Source organism: Hemiscyllium ocellatum, chromosome 2 (genome assembly GCF_020745735.1).
Source record: "Hemiscyllium ocellatum isolate sHemOce1 chromosome 2, sHemOce1.pat.X.cur, whole genome shotgun sequence".
In the NCBI taxonomy this organism is placed as follows: Eukaryota; Metazoa; Chordata; class Chondrichthyes; order Orectolobiformes; family Hemiscylliidae; genus Hemiscyllium; species Hemiscyllium ocellatum.
This window is the reverse complement of record NC_083402.1, coordinates 134,259,045-134,275,093: the sequence shown is the minus strand read 5'-3', so window position 1 is coordinate 134,275,093 and position 16,049 is coordinate 134,259,045. Positions and strand designations below refer to the sequence as shown.

The following is a 16,049-nucleotide window of genomic DNA, read 5'->3' as shown; positions in this document are numbered from 1 at the left end:
ACCCGAAACGTCGATTCTCCTGCTCCTTGGAGGCTGCCTGACCTGCTGCGCCTTTCCAGCAACACATTTTCAGCTCTGATCTCCAGCATCTGCAGTCCTCGCTTTCTCCTACATTGTCTTAAGGCCTTGATCTGTAATAACAATCCCCAAGTTTTATTTTCTGTTGTCCAACAGTGTTTGACTTTTGTTTTATTAAAGATTAAATGTACATCTGTTTTAACGGATGCATTGCTGGAACCCAACATCCCAATTAAAGGTCCACCCCTGAATACAACAGTCTTAAGGGCCTTGCTTTGTAATATCAGTCTGCAATTTTTTTTTCTGTTGTCCAACAATGTTTAAGCCATCCATGGGAGAATGATTTATAAAAATGTTTAAAATAATATTCCTAAAGCTTTTACAGCATGGAAATTGTGTCTGCACCAATTACCAAGCATCTATTCTCATCCCATTTTCCAATATTTGGCCCATAGCCGGGTGTGTTTTAATGTTTCATGTGCTGAACTAAGTATCTCTTAAATGTCTTGACACTCAATTGGCTCACCAAAGGGAGCTAAACAATTTTTGTTGCATTCTTTTCTCTTATATTCCTCACTGTAGTGTAAAAGAGTTAAAACACAATGCCAAAGTGGTTTTAATATGCTCCTAAAACCTATTTCTCTGGTCAAGCTTTTAGAAAAGTAATTGCCTTTGTGGTATTATTGCTGGACTTTATCCACAGACCCAGATAATGTTACAGGAACCAGGATCGAATCCTGCCATGGCAGCTGGTGGAATTTGAATACAATAAAAATCTGAAGTTAAAAGTTTAATAATGATCATGAAATCATTGTTTTCTGTCAAGAAAAACATATCTAGTTCACTAATGCTCTTCAGGAAAGAAAACTGCCATCCTTACCTGGTCTGGTCTATGACCAGACACACAGCAAAGTGGTTGACTCTTAACTGCCCTCTGGGTAATAAATGCCGGCTAAGCCAGCAATGTTCTCGTACTATGAATGAATAAAACAATTTAGCCCATATACAGTCCCCAAATCCAGCAGTCAATTGATTTCAATCATAGCTGAACTGCCTCTTGACATCATCTATCTGCCATAAGTTCCATGATCATAAACTCTTCGTTATTCATTAAACTATGCTCAATAAAGCTTAGTCTGTGCAACCTGTCCCCATAATTTAACCCTCCTAGCCCCAGAATCAATCCGGTGTTTTTCTACTGCACTTCCCCAAGGTCAGTGAATCCATCTGGTGGGGTGCCCAGAAGTGAATGCAGTCCACAAGAAAGTTTTTGCAACTGTGACATAAACTTCCACCCAATTGAGATTATGGCCAGTATTCCATTTTTTTGTAAAACAGTTTGTCATGATTTATATCTTTTTCTATTGTTCATGCAACATGGTCAACACAGGTGAGGAATCCCATTATAGCAGCTGGGGAATTTAAATGTAATGAATAAATCTGGAATTGAAAGCTGGTTTCAAGAGCACTACACTGACCATTGACTAACAAATATATTGATTTGGATCACTAAATTCCCTTAGGGAAGAAAATTTTACCTGGTTTGACTTACGTATGATTAAACACCCACTGAAATATGACTGACTTGACTGCTTTCTGAAATGCAAGCTAGCTAGTTCGAGGGCAAAAAGGGATAAGGACCAAACACTTAGCTTGTCAATGATGCCCAAACACCATGGAAAAATAAAGAATGCAATAATACCACAAGGCTATTACGTTCTTAAGGCTTAGCCAGAGAATAAGGTTTTAGGAGCATGTTAAGACCATCTTATTATTGTGTTTTAACTTTTACGCACTGCAATGAGGAATGTAAGAGAAAATACAGTAACAGGTACAGTTTAGCAGAGAAAGCCATACCATCCTGATGTCGCCAGCCAGGTTAGTGCAGCCACTGTGGTGCAGAAGGACATAGAGATATACAGATCCTTTAGTCCAACCAGACTGTAATCCTAAACTAAAGCCTACACTTGACCCACATCCCTCCAAACATTCCTCATTCATGGTACTTATTTAAATGTCTTTTACTGTTGTAAAAGTACCAACTGTACCCACAACTGCCACTTCCTCTGGACATTCATTCCACACACAAACCACTTTCTGTGTAAAAAAGTTGTCCCCATTTTTAAAAAAATCTTTCTCCTCTTACCTAAATGCCCCGTAGATTTGAAATTCCCCCACCCTAGGGAAAAGACACCTGCCATTCACCTTATCTATACATCTCATGATTTTATAAACCTCTATAAGGTCACCCCTCAACCTCTGATGCTCCAGGGAAAAAAGTCCCAGCCTATCCAGCCTCTCCCCATCACCCAAACTCTCATTTCCTGGTAAATCTCTTCTGAACACTCTCCAACTTAACATCTTTCCTATAACAGGGTGACTTGACTGGACACAGAATTCTGGAAGAGGCCTTATCAATGTCTTACATAACCTCATCATAAAATCCCAACTCCTATACTCAAAAGTCTGAGCAATGATGGTGCTAAATGTTTTCTTAACCACCCCCTGTTTTTATGTGATGCAAACTTTAAAGAATTATGTTCTACTTCACTACCCAAGGCCTTACCTTTAATTGTTTAAGTCCTGCCTTTGACATCGATCTCCTCTAGTCTGCCAATGTAAGTGCCACAATCTTCTCTGCTATATAACACTCACTCTTGTCTCTGCCACTGCACCCATCTCCCACCAAGAATCATACTCTGCCTCTCTCATGACTGCGTGTAATATTGCCTCACTCATTCTCGTTCCCCAGCAACCTCTCACACCACTAGCCCTGCATGCCCCATGTGCTGCCTCCTCAGTTGCTTAGAACACCTCACCATCTTTCCCCCATATGCAACAGAACCACTGTTACCAAATTCACTTCCTTCATTTCTGTCATTACAGGAGAAGAACCTGCCCATAACAGAGCAGAGTGAGTTTGTATGGATAAAAGTGTGCCAACTTCCAGATCTCACACCCCCCACCACGAAGAGAGAATTCTTGCTATCACAGGAGAAGCTGAAATATTTGGATCCCATCAAATGAGAAAGTAACTTTATTCATTCCGCTGTCATTCTCACACTAACCGCCCCGTTGCTCTCATTCATTGCACACCACATCTAACCACTGGTTGAGCAACCCCTCTCTCGCAGGTACCTCCAGCCTCTCTATGACCTTTGCAAAGAAACACCCGGCTTCCCCAGAAGCACCTTCCTAGATCTCTGATGCTGAGAGTACAGACGCCTCAGATGAAGCATCGGCAAGGATGCCTCCTGCACCGTCACCAGCTCAGAACACTGACACCTTGGTGGGAATGTTTGGAATAATGAATGTTGGAATATAATCTAGTGAGCACTTCATTGCAACTGCTCCATGACTAGGCAAGGAAGAAATTCCCCAGGCAGCAGGCATTTGGAGGATTGCCAGAGAACAGGCATCTGCTCAGTCCAAGGCAGGAGAGGCCCTTGTAGTGCTGGCAATCAGAAACTTCATTTCAGTGCATAAGACCGAGCAGCAATGGCAGACAGGCATCTGGGATTTAATGAGAGCAAATCCTATAACAGTCTGTCTGCCTCCAATGGACAGGTTGGCAGCTGCCATGGAGAAACAGGCTGATTATACGCAGGCTCCTGCACTCCATTGTCACAGCAGTTGGTCTGCAGGACAAAATGCATGGAAACGAGGGATTGTTGGCTCTATACAAAAAGACCGACTGATATCAGGAGGCAATCAGCCAAAGGCGGAACCACACACACACGTGCTCACACACACATGGTCTTCTGACTTTCCACTCAGGATATTGCAGAGGTAGCCAGGACCCTCCCCAACCCTTCCACCCCTTAGACATTCAATTTTAGGAGGGTCAACTTGGCTCCATCAAGGAGGCCCTCAGCATGACTGGTCTGTGTCGATACAAAGATTCCTAGGGTCATCCGACTAAACCTTCAGGAACAACAGGCGCCACTTCAGCTGCAGAACCGGGCAGTTCATAGAGACATACAGGGAGACAGAGGAGGAAAAAAATGTATTGTGGGCACTTTGGTGGCATGGGTGATAATTACTTTCTTGTCACTCACAGTTGATGCATAAGATAAATGTTTTTGTGAGTCTTTCTATACAGGCACTACATTTGAATGTACACACTGTCCACTAGCACTTTATAGCCACAGACAAGATTCCATGGATAGAGGGCTATGGTGAGAGCCTACTGCACCTTCTGGAAGCAGGGATACAATGGTATTAGGTCATGCTAACAACTTTAGCTCTCCTGGTTCAACATCCCTAATGTTTGGCACTCTCTGTATGCTAGGGTGTACTTGTCAATGAGTTGCCAGCAATGCCAGGTAGATGCAACAAATCGAGAAGGTGAACTCTCCAGATGGCCAAGGACCAGGCTGTAGATCTCATGGGTGTGTGACTCATGTTCTTTCCATTTAAATACCCTGGGAAAGTTCAGTGTTTGCTAAAGTCCCCTCTTTCCGGGCCATTTACCCTGCCTACTCACAGCAGTTTCTTTCCCCATTGTACACTTTCAATTTGCATCACGATCAAAGATGACAGTGAGTGCTCCTCCACCAGCAGCTTCTGACCTCAGCCTAAATGCGGCAGTGAGCTCCCCAATACCCACAACCTTTTCCTCGTGGCCAATGCTATAAATCCTGCAGGCTTTACACTTCTCAAAGACCCATTGATCCCACGTGGCCACACCTTTCCCAAGCAGCCACTGGCATATGAGGTGACCATGTCTGGTACAGTCATACATTTTCCATCTCTTTAAACCAAGGTGCTCTTAATGGTGGACAACTCTCTCATTACTCCTTTCCCAGCCATGCTTTATTGTGTCCTTCCCTCAACCCAAGCAAACCTTGTCCCTCTTCATAATTTTACTGTGCCCTTCCACAGAGCCTGAAGGCTGCAGTGCCTGTGAGTAACCTGTTAATGCTCAGTACCATGGCTGTACATGCCCTTTGACCCCATGCCACTCCCCGCTAGCTCTTTGAAAGGGCATTCTAACCATGGGCCAGACCCTCAAACAACATTACTGGCCAGCCCTGCGCAACATATGCCCACAGTTGTGACTGTTGCATGTACATCTCCCCAACCATGTTAGCCCTACCTCCCAAACTGGCAGTGATGCAGCCAAAGGACTGACTATGACCCACTCCCCATACAGCAATGGCATGGACCCCCGACTGAGAACAGCCCAACCAGACACCTGACCATGGCTGATTCCCTGGACTGGTTTGGAACTGCCCATGATTTACTGTGCTGGGAACCCTGGTGGATGGGTGCCACCATGGACTTCAGTGTGGTCTACTCCCTTAAGGGCTGAATATGTAGCTGCCTGTTTGCTGCACATTCATTGCGTTTGACATGGTGGCTGCTGGCTCATGGTGCTGGTGTGATATTGATGGAGCAAATTGTCTTACAGCAGAATGTGCAGTCCCTCCACTGTAGACTGCTAAACAGCAAAGCAAACAGCCTGGTTATGTACAAGGCAAGGCAGGGATGCTGCAAGCACATTGGTAAGCATCAAGAGAGCGAGCATTAAGAGAACAATCAGCATCCTGAGACACAGCCTAATCTTGTCAAGAGGTGTGGTTCTGTGCCTGCATAACAAGTATCTCTATTGCAGCCCTTCTGTACAAGTTGATAGTAAATCCTGCAATGTAGGTTGGTGCTCCCTGAACTTCCTGCCAGTGTATCAGGGGGATTCCAGGATAGCTGTGAGGGCTTTCCAAATGTTGCATGTCAAAGTCTGTGGAGGAAGTATACATGCAGCTGGTCTATCTTGTGCTGTGCTGCAGTTTTGGTTGTAGGTGACGTCATTCAGAGCAAATGGTGAGCTAAATCCACTGAGTACCAGCTCTGGTTTCCTTGTCGTGTTTCCCCAATGTCAAACTCATTTGGTAAGAATAGGAGGCCGAGGTGAGTTGAGCCGTTTAACAAGGCATTTAGCAATAATCACAGTCAATCGGTAACTTGCCACTGCCTAACATGAACTTTATCACATTGCTTGTGAAAAGCATAAAAGGTAATGCGAATTGCCCCTGGTGTCAAGATGAGCCTCACCACATTTGTCACCCGATTCTGCCACACATTCCACCATATCTCATGTCACTCAAAAGTGTAAGATTCTGCGCAAAGATTTTACTCTCTGTATAGTTTTGAGACCATCATAAGTGGCAAGTTGTATTTATAATTAGTCATAAAATAGTTAACATTTTCATTCTGCTAAAGCTATTGCTTAAATGAGTGAAACTTGAAAAAAGTAAACTAAGCAGATTTTGAAAAATCTCATTTTATTAATTATTATTAAAACAATTTGTAATACAGAAATCTATATTTACTTTATTTCACTTTTACAGTGAGGATGGGGCTGGAAAGTGGTTACCCCACCTGATAGCAGAAGACACACTCTCAAATTTGAAGGATGTTTTTCAAAAATAAGATTAAAAAATTCATAAAGCTCATAATATGAGTTAGGTCTGATTAGGAATTAAATGTAGTAAGTTCCTAAGTTCATTCATTTTAGAATTACAGCTAAATTAATTCTGCTGCCTCACAGTGATATATAGTAAAGCCTAGTCTCGAGTACTCCTCAAATTTGTTTGAGAATGCAGCATGTTTTGCAACAACACCATTTTAAACACAGTGTCCTGCTTGCTAAAAATAAAATAATGTTTCAAAGTTGTGTCAATAGGAGTTTATAGAACGCCAACTAAGCCTGATATTTAAAAAATCGTTACATGCAAACACAGGAGCATTCCATCAGTAAAATGATTGAAGAGATCATGTCCAAGGGAAATGAATATTAATGAAGATGGCCCAATGAGTGAAGAAAACCAATGACCACCCAGAGATAACCCATCAATCATTTAGCCCATGCTTTACAGACTTTGTTGCAAGCCTGGCAAGTCTTGTCCGAAATCCATAGGGTTATGCTTTCAAGCCCCATCAATGGCTGAAGTTTCTTGAGGTGTACTGAGGGACTGCTGCAATGGTGGTTGTGTTGACTTTCAGAGGAGATATCTGCCAAGTCAATGTAAAAGGTCTGAGAGGAGCAAATTACTGCAGATGCCAGAATCTGAACTGAAAACAAAAAATGCTGGAGATCACAGTGGGTCAGGCAGCATCCATGGGAGAGGAAGCAAGCTAATGTTTTGAGTCTAAATGAGTATTCATCAGAGCTCATATGAAAAGGTTTTCTACCAAATTGTTTTAAGCTGGCTGAGTGTGTTAAATTTCTCAACTACACAGTTTGGCAGAATATTAATTTTTTATGTTTATCTTGTAGAGGAGATGGAAAGTGAATCTTGGCAACAACACATCATTTGGCAAACCAGTTAATTGGGTTGTGTGTGTGTGTGTGTGTGTGTGTGTGTGTGTGTGTGTGTGTGTGTGTGTGTGTGTGTGTGTGTGTGTGTGTGTGTGTGTGTGTGTGTGCACTCACGCACACATGTAGTAAGAGGGAGGGTGTGAGTGAGTGAGTGAGTATTTTTGGGGTTTTTTTGCATTTGAGAGTGTGTGCGCACACACATTTGTGTACACATATGTTGTGTATGTGTGTTCAGTGCAGTTGAGTACTCATAATGGAAGTGGCGAAAACCCGCCAAATACTCGCTAGTCCCTTCCCTCCTCTTGCCCAGTTCCTACAATTCAATCTCTTAGCTCAGTGCTGTGGAAGGATGAATTTGTGGCCTTGTGAAGTAACCTATCACATATTAAACCATTAAATTGGGAAACCTTGTATCCACAGCACACCGTTAGTTATTTTGGTTGTGGAAACCAAGGCAGGTGTAACTGCAATGACAGACGGTGAACTAACCATAATACTTACTGGGAGTTTTCTGATGAAGGAATAATTAGAAGCCCTAATCTGGCAAATTCAGTGCAACATTTTGATCTGTGATGATTGCATATTTCTCGTTATCAATAGTTAGAGCACTGAAGCATAATGCAGACTTCCTGCCAATCTTTCTTCTAGTGTAGAGATATCACTGTGCAAATTAATAAATGGACAGATGTTTTCAAACGTCTTGTCCTCAAACTACTAAACAACATTCACACCTGAGCATATATCTTGATTCCTTTTTCATCACAGAGTCAAAATCCTGAAAGTCCTGACCTACCAGCAATATCTTTACCACACAGAAGAATCATAAGTATCTTTCCAAAGTTAGTAAGAATGACACCCTTGTCCCCCAGAATTTTTTTTTAAGTTTAAAATCCAATGATTTTTAGGCACAATTTTAAATTTGACAGATGCAACATTGGAGTACAATGAATGATTCAGCAGGGAGTTGAATGATAGGGATTCTATAATTCTACAGTGTGGAAACAAGCCATTTGACCCAACAAGTCCACACCAACCTTCCAAACCGTATCCCAGCCAAACCCATTCCCCTACCCTATTACTTTTACATTTTCCCCTAGCTAATGCACCTAACCTACACATCCCTTCACTCTACTGGCAATTGAGCATGGCCAATTCACCAAACCTGCACATCTTTAGACTGTGGGAGGAATCCCACGCAGACACAGGAAGAACGTGCAAATTCCACACAGACAGTTGCCCAAGGCTGTAATTGAACTGGGGTCCCTGCTGCTATGACTATCAATAAATTGATAATTGATTCTGATGATTTTTTTTTATCCTTAGATTGATTAAGCGTAGTTAGAGCACCATGTAATTTAACCCACATTAATATAACTTCCAAAGTAGTTAAATGGTGTTATAAATTTGTCACCTTATTCATGAAAGACCATTATTCGACCTTGTTTTTCTTTTCCCTAGTACCTCTGCATTTTTGGCAGCAGAACATGCAGCATTTTTTTAAGGCAAATACAATTGCTGCTAAACAGATAAACAGAAATGCTATCACATCCAGGCAATGGTACTGATACCAGGATAGGGAATGTGCTTCAGGCCGCAAATGTTGAGCTCCCCCATGGCGCATTACAAACTCAATCCAGAACACCGCTCTCTCCAGTGGAGTCATTGGCTGGTCATGTTGAATCCGAGATAACTTCAGTGCATTTTCTTTGTAACTAAGAAAAACATACGCAGTTTATTTTACAATCTCCCTTCATTTTGTCCGAATACCCAGGTATGAATAATGACTTGCATTTACAAAGTGACTTTAACATAATGAGAAATCCCAAGGAGCTCCACGGGAGTGTCATCAGACAAAAACTGTCACAGAGCCAAAGAAAATGACATTAGGAGAGGTGGCCAACAACTTGGCCAGAGAAGTTCTGTTTTATGGAATATCTTAGAGGATGAGAACAGGGTGAAAAGCAGAGCCAGAGCTTATAATGGTTGCAAAGATAGGCCAATGCTGGGACAGAACAACTGGAAAGGCACAGAATTATTTAAGATTATTGCGCTGGAGTGGAATTTCAACAGAAAATTTAGAATTTTAAATTTGAGAGTTTAATGGGGCAATTAACCATATAGATCAGTGACCATAGATATGTGGGCAGTATAGTGTTGTTTCCTTCATGTATGTTGCCCTACTCTGCAGCTCACCATCAAAGGTGAAATAAGCAAAAGGAAGGATAGGTAACTCAGGAGTAGCACAATTAATATAGTTACTTTCATTTGAACAGCAATGTCCGCATTTCATGTGCACAATTACAACATTTATTTGAGATCAGTTCTATCAAATGGTTGATTATTGACAGAACTGGCAGAATTACACTGCTAGAAGAAACTTTACAATAAGATCAAACATTTGCAGGATTCAGGTCCATTGATCAATGACATATAGCACAGTATTATTTACACTTCATGCCAAATGCCAATATTTGTTGTTTATAACAACTGTTTTGACAAGCCTAACTGAAAAGTACAGAAATCCTTGCTCCCTTCACCAACCCAACCCCAGAGTCCTTGGCATTCTTAAAAATAACAATAGGAGGGAACAGCAGAGGAAGTGCTGGAAGCAGGAGGCAAAGGGAGTGGTGTAAGTAACATCAGGGATAGAGAGACTGGAGGAAGCTGTTCTCCCCGGTGAACCAATTGAAAGGCAAGTTCCCGTTTGGCAAACAGCTAGTTTTTTCAGGCAATCGCTTTTATTTTTGCAAACTGTTGAATATCCTCTGGGTTATTTAACCTAGAATGTTTGTTAAAGTCAGAAAATTACCTCTGTTGCACTCACGAGTCATCAAGCAAGAGCAATATTGATAAAACTAGATCCAAAACCTTAACTCACATTTCAGATCAGTGATGTTTGTTACAAAGAAATGTTTCTATCTATCTCACCTCCTCATAAGCTTCTCTTTGCATGATTCCTAACTGCTGCATTATGAGCAAATTTGTGCGCATTGGAAACTGGTCTGACTGTCCAAAATGACTTCATTGAACATCAGTCTTACTGCAACAACTGATATCAAACTACTCATGGGTCAATGCTGTTGGCAATGTCAAAGTCACAGCAAATCAAATACTAATTATGAATACTTGGGCGCATGGAAACTCAAGCCCACAGCTGTCTACATTTTCCTAATTGGTGGTGCCCATTTCTTGGTAATATCAGACAGATTCTACGTTTTTCAGGCAATCCTGGTTACTGCCCCAGTAGGCTGGGGACTATCCATAGCATCCAGGATTCAAGGTCATAGGCAAAATGACTTATTAATACTAGTCACTGTTCTTATGGAAGGAATGATAATGCTGTAAGGTTTACTTGACTAATGCCTGGAATTACTGGATTGCATTATGAGGAAAGGCTTTATAGCCTGCTCTTGTCCTACATTTTATGGTCTAATGGTTCAACTTGAGGTTCATATTCTAGGGCATATGAAGGTAGGCAGTAAATGCTATCCTAAATACCATAAATACATTTTTTCAAACTCACCATCTTAGGTGCACTTCTATTGAATTTCATCAACAATGAATACATTCTTCCTTTGAAAAGCATATCAACACTGTACACAATACTTTAGATGCAGTAAAATTGTTGGAAGAAATCTTTACATCTGTATTCAAATTCCTTTGTGATGAAGATTAATACACTATTCTTTATCAATTGTTACACTTCTTTGCTAGGTTTTAATGACCTATGAACAAAGACACCCAGGTCGCTTTGGACACCAATATTTCCAAACCTCTCACCATTTAAGTAATTTTTTTTCTCTACTAAAGTGAATAACTTTACACTTATTCACATTATATTCCATCTGCCATTTTCTTGCCCATTCAGTTAGCCTGTTCAAATGGGAAAGGTCACAGCACGAAAACAGATAAGTGAATAGCTTTAAGTATTGCCTTGCTGTAAATTTACAATAATGAGTAGAGTGGGTTCTTTCTAGATTATATGTTTTCACTGGGATTGGTCTCTTGATTAAATTTTAAAAATATAAGCATAGGTATTAAGTTAGCCTGGAGCAGTGTTTTGCAGAGTAATAAGGCAATGTTATTTACTGGGTCTGTAGATTAGAAGAACCAAAATGGCCTTTACTACAGTGGTATTCTCTTCTTGTCGGATGTGGGAGTTTCAGGAGAGTTTAAGGGTTACTGAGGATTATATCTGCAATAAATGTTGTTGATTGCGAATCCTGTCAGATCGAATGGATTGGTTGGAGCAACAATTAGAGGCAGTGAGGAATTTCATGGCATGAGGGGGCATTATTGGCTCTACCACCAAATTCTAGCCACCCGATGCCTGGAAGAAGAACGCTTCATCTTCTGCCTTGGGACCCGCCAACTACACAGGATCAATGTGGATTTCACCAGTTTCCTCATTTGCCCTCCCCCTACCTTATCCCAAATCCAACCTTTCAACTTGGCACCCGTCTTGACCTTCCCTCCCTGTCCATCTTCCTTCCCACCTATAAGCTCCACCCTCCTCTCCGACCTATTGCCTTCACCTCCACTTCATCTACCTGTCGCATTTCCAGCTACCTCCCCCTGCCCCACCCCCTCCCATTTATCTCTCAGCCCTCTTGGGCCACCCCCTCATTCCTGATAAAGAGCTTATGCTCGAAACATCAACTCTCCTGCTTCTCAGATGCTGCCTGACCGGCTGTGCTTTTCCAGCACCACACTCTTTGACTCTGACCTCCAGCATCTAGAGTTTACATTTTCTACACCCGATAGATGCCTGCATTGCCATCTTTCTGCTGTTAATGACATTTTCCATCTATGGACAGCAAATCAATGCTATAAACCCAAATACCAGCTCATTCTGACAGACAAAATGCTCATTTAGACCTGCCCCAACACATGTGGTGGCATTGGTTACCTGTATCTGTATATAGCTAACTGTAACATCCTGCAAAGGTCTCCAGGAGATCTTGAAGAAGCAGAAAGTGTGGAGCTGCCAGCCACTGGTCGCATCCCTTTGTCTAACCTTAATAACATTTTTTCAATTTCAATACACCAATATAAGTTGGCAGTTTAATAGCCTCAGCAGCAGATTACTAACTTTACTGTAACATTTACAAACCTCAGCAATTGACCATAAAATTCAGCATCACTCTATCCATCACTGATTTGTAAACTGCCCAATGACAAAAATAAACAATTTGTCACAAAATGTGAACCAAAAGCCTTTTACCTAATTGGGCAAGAAAGTTGCATAATGATTGAAATTACTTCCCGTTATTTTTTCAACTCCCTGAGTTGGACTTTCACGGTGAGTTCCAGAAAATCTCTTGGCATCAGGTCAAACATGGGCAAGGAAAGCTCCTGCTAATCACTACATACTGCCCCCAACCTCAGCTGATGAATTGGTGGTCTTTCCTATTGAACACCACTGGAAGGTGACAATGTATTCTGGGCAGGAAATTTCAGTGTCCATCACCAAGAATAGCCAGCAAGAACACTATTGACTGAGCTGGTCCAGTCCTACAAAACATTGATGCTACGCTGGGTTGGCAACAGGTGGTAAAGGAACAACCAAGACAGGAAAATATACTCGACTTCAGCCTCCCTTATCTACCTGTGTAGATGCATCTGTCTATGCTCTAGCCCGAAACGTCGAATTTCCTGTTCCTTGGATGCTGCCTGACCTGCTGTGCTTTAACCAGCAACACATTTTCAGCTCTGATCTCCAGCATCTGCAGACCTCACTTTTTACTCATACAATTACCATAGCAAATGGGACAGACTAGCAAATCAAGACTGGGCATCCATGAGGTACTGTGTGCCACCAGCAGCAGCATTGTGCTCAAAGACAATCTGCAAACTCATGGCTCGGCATAAACCCCACTCTCCCATTACCATTAAGACAACGATCAATCCCTATTCAATAACAAATGCAGGAGGGCACATGACAGCAACAGTACTAGGCATATCTTACCAAAAAGGTATTAACCTTGTGAAACCTGTGACGATGCTGCTCCTTTACCAAGGTTACGTTTTCCTTGGCTTTTTTTTTCCAGAGAGGTCATAAATGACACAGACTCTGAAAAGTCAGAGTTTGGATGGGTTTAGGGCCAGTTTAATTATAGTTAACAGACACTGCCTCAAGCAAAATGCTTTCAAGTTTTTAAATAAGACACTTGTACAATGTAAGGGGAGTGGCCAGTTCTCCCAAATCAGTTTTTCTCTGGTTTGGTATGGTTTTAGCACAATAGAGTTTTTGAAGCTGCTGGACCCAAAGAAGCAGGTCCATGCTGGTACTCTCCCTCTGACATCTCTCCTGTAAACCCCTGTGCTTGATTTTATCTTTTGTGCCAAGGGGTGTTTATAGGGATTGTTGCAAATATTTGGAACAGCATCATGAAGTTGGGATGATCCGTTGGGTTTGTGGATAGGTTAAGTTATTCAGTATTCTGTTCTCTTTTGTTTGTGTTTCATTGGGTAAGTAAATTGTGTTTTGTTTAAAACTAAGTGGTTTGACCAGCTGCATCACTCCTGGAATATCCGTGTTACGCCTGCTTAGAACAACTAGCAATGCTAGGGTTCGGGCTACGTTCTGGAAATGTTTTGAGGGGGTGTGTCCATAATAAACTCCAACACAATACCTGTGTGCGAAGAAGCATAAGCATGACTAGGCTAAGCAATTTCACACCAATGGACCATTTCCAAGCTCTGCAGTCCTGCCATATTTCATATCAATTAAACAACTCATTAGAAGAGGAGGTTTCACAAATACGCGCAGGGAAGAGGTAGCCCAACAGTACAAATGATAAGGTTTAATCTTCAGTCTAAATTGGGTAATACACCCCAATCTCCTCTGGAGGGCGCAAACATCACAGACTCAGTCACTCTGACTACGTCCAAGTAATGTCAAGAAAAGTCTTAAGACATTAGACAGTCCAAAGACTCCTGAAAGCAGCCTGACAATAGTACTGAAAAAACTGTGCTCCAGACCTTGACATGCCCCCAGCCAAGCTGTTCATGGACACTTACAACAATGGCATCTCCCTGACAAGGTGGCAAATTGAAAAATGTGTTGCTGGAAAAGCACAGCAGGTCAGGCAATTGGTGATGTTACCATGCATCTGCTGACCTTGTCCTTTTAGATGGTAGTGGATATACCCAGGCAATTTGCCCCCTTGGAGAAAGTGAGGACTGCAGATGCTGGAGATCAGAGCTGAAAAAAGTGTTGCTGGAAAAGCGCAGCAGGTCAGGCAGCATCAAAGGAGCAGGAAAATCGACGTTTTGGGCATAAGCCCTTCTTCAGGAATGAGGAGGATGTGCCAAGCAGGACAAGATAAAAGGTAGGGAGGAGGGACTTGGGGAAGGGGCATTGGGAATGCGATAGGTGGAAGGAGATTAAGGTGAGGGTGATAGGTCAGAGAGGGGTTGGGGGTGGAGCGGTCAGGAAGAGGATTGCAGGTCAAGAAGGCGGTGCTGAGTCTGAGGGTTGAGACTGAGATAAGGTGGGGGGAGGGAAAATGAGGAAACTGGAGAAATCTGCATTCATCCCTTGTGGTTGGAGGGTTCCTACGTGGAAGATGAGGCGCTCTTCCTCCAGGCGTCGTGTTGCCATGGTCTGGTGATGGAGGAGGCCAAGGACCTGCATGTCCTTGGCAGAGTGGAAGGGGGAGTTAAAGTGTTCAGCCACGGGGCGGTTGGGTTGGTTGGTGCGGGTGTCCCAAAGGTGTTCTCTGAAACGTTCCGCAAGTAGGCGGCCTGTCTCCCCAGTGTAGAGGAATTTAGGCGGCACGGTGGCACAGTGGTTAGCACTGCTGTCTCACAGCGCCTGAGACCCGGGTTCAATTCCCGACTCAGGCGACTGACTGTGTGGTGTTTACACGTTCTCCCCGTGTCTGCGTGGGTTTCCTCTGGGTGCTCCGGTTTCCTCCCACAGTCCAAAGATGTGCGGGTCAGGTGAATTGGCCATGCTAAATTGCCCGTAGTGTTAGGTAAGGGGTAAATGTAGGGGTATGGGTGGGTTGCACTTCAGCAGGTCGCTGTGGACTTGTTGGGCCGAAGGGCCTGTTTCCACACTGTAAGTAATCTAAATCTAAGGAGGCCACATCAGGTGCAGCAGCCGCTGCCACGAACCATGACGTCACTTCTGCCCCCACCGACCATGTACCCTCCGCGATCGCCGCCCAGACAACCGCCTCCACGATCGCCTGGAAGACCATTGCCGACAGATTCGCGGCCTCCGCGGGGTCCACAACCACCGGGAATAACACCGTTTCTGATTCACCGCAGCCACTTCCACCCCCGGAGTTGCCATCGCCGCATCCACTTCCGCCCCAGTGACCTCACTCACCTGCACAATGACCACGCTGCATGCGTCTCCGCCCCGTGCCGATCCCGCCCCCACGCTGATCCCGCCCCCGCGCCGATCCCCGCCCCCGCGCCCCACACCGATCTCCACTCCCACAACTAACTCCACCCCCACACCAGGTCCCAGGGCCTAGCTCCCAGCCCTGCCGTATTTTTACCATCCCTCCAGACCTCTCCCTCTCTGAAGATGAAAGATCAGTCCTCAGCAGAGGCCTCATCTTCAGCCCACTACGCTCCCAGATTAATGAGTTCAACACACGGCGAGACATCGAACAATTTTTCCACCGCCTTCGCCTCCGCTCCTACTTCTTCAACCAGGATTCCCGCCCACCCTCTGACGACCCCTTCTCCC

At 43.4% G+C, this 16,049-nt stretch overlaps 1 protein-coding gene across 12 annotated transcripts in view; it reads right to left on the bottom strand.

The window, feature by feature from the left end:
- Positions 1–6,285: 6,285 nt before the first annotated feature.
- Positions 6,286–16,049, bottom strand: part of LOC132825160 (UDP-glucuronosyltransferase 2A1-like) — a 113,306-nt gene continuing 103,542 nt past the window's right edge. For all 12 annotated transcript variants that reach the window (XM_060840220.1, XM_060840194.1, XM_060840246.1 and 9 more), the window contains one exon: positions 6,286–9,051. In XM_060840220.1, the coding sequence (XP_060696203.1) occupies positions 8,769–9,051 (283 nt within the window). In that variant the 3' untranslated portion in view covers positions 6,286–8,768. The remainder of the gene's footprint in view (positions 9,052–16,049) is intronic.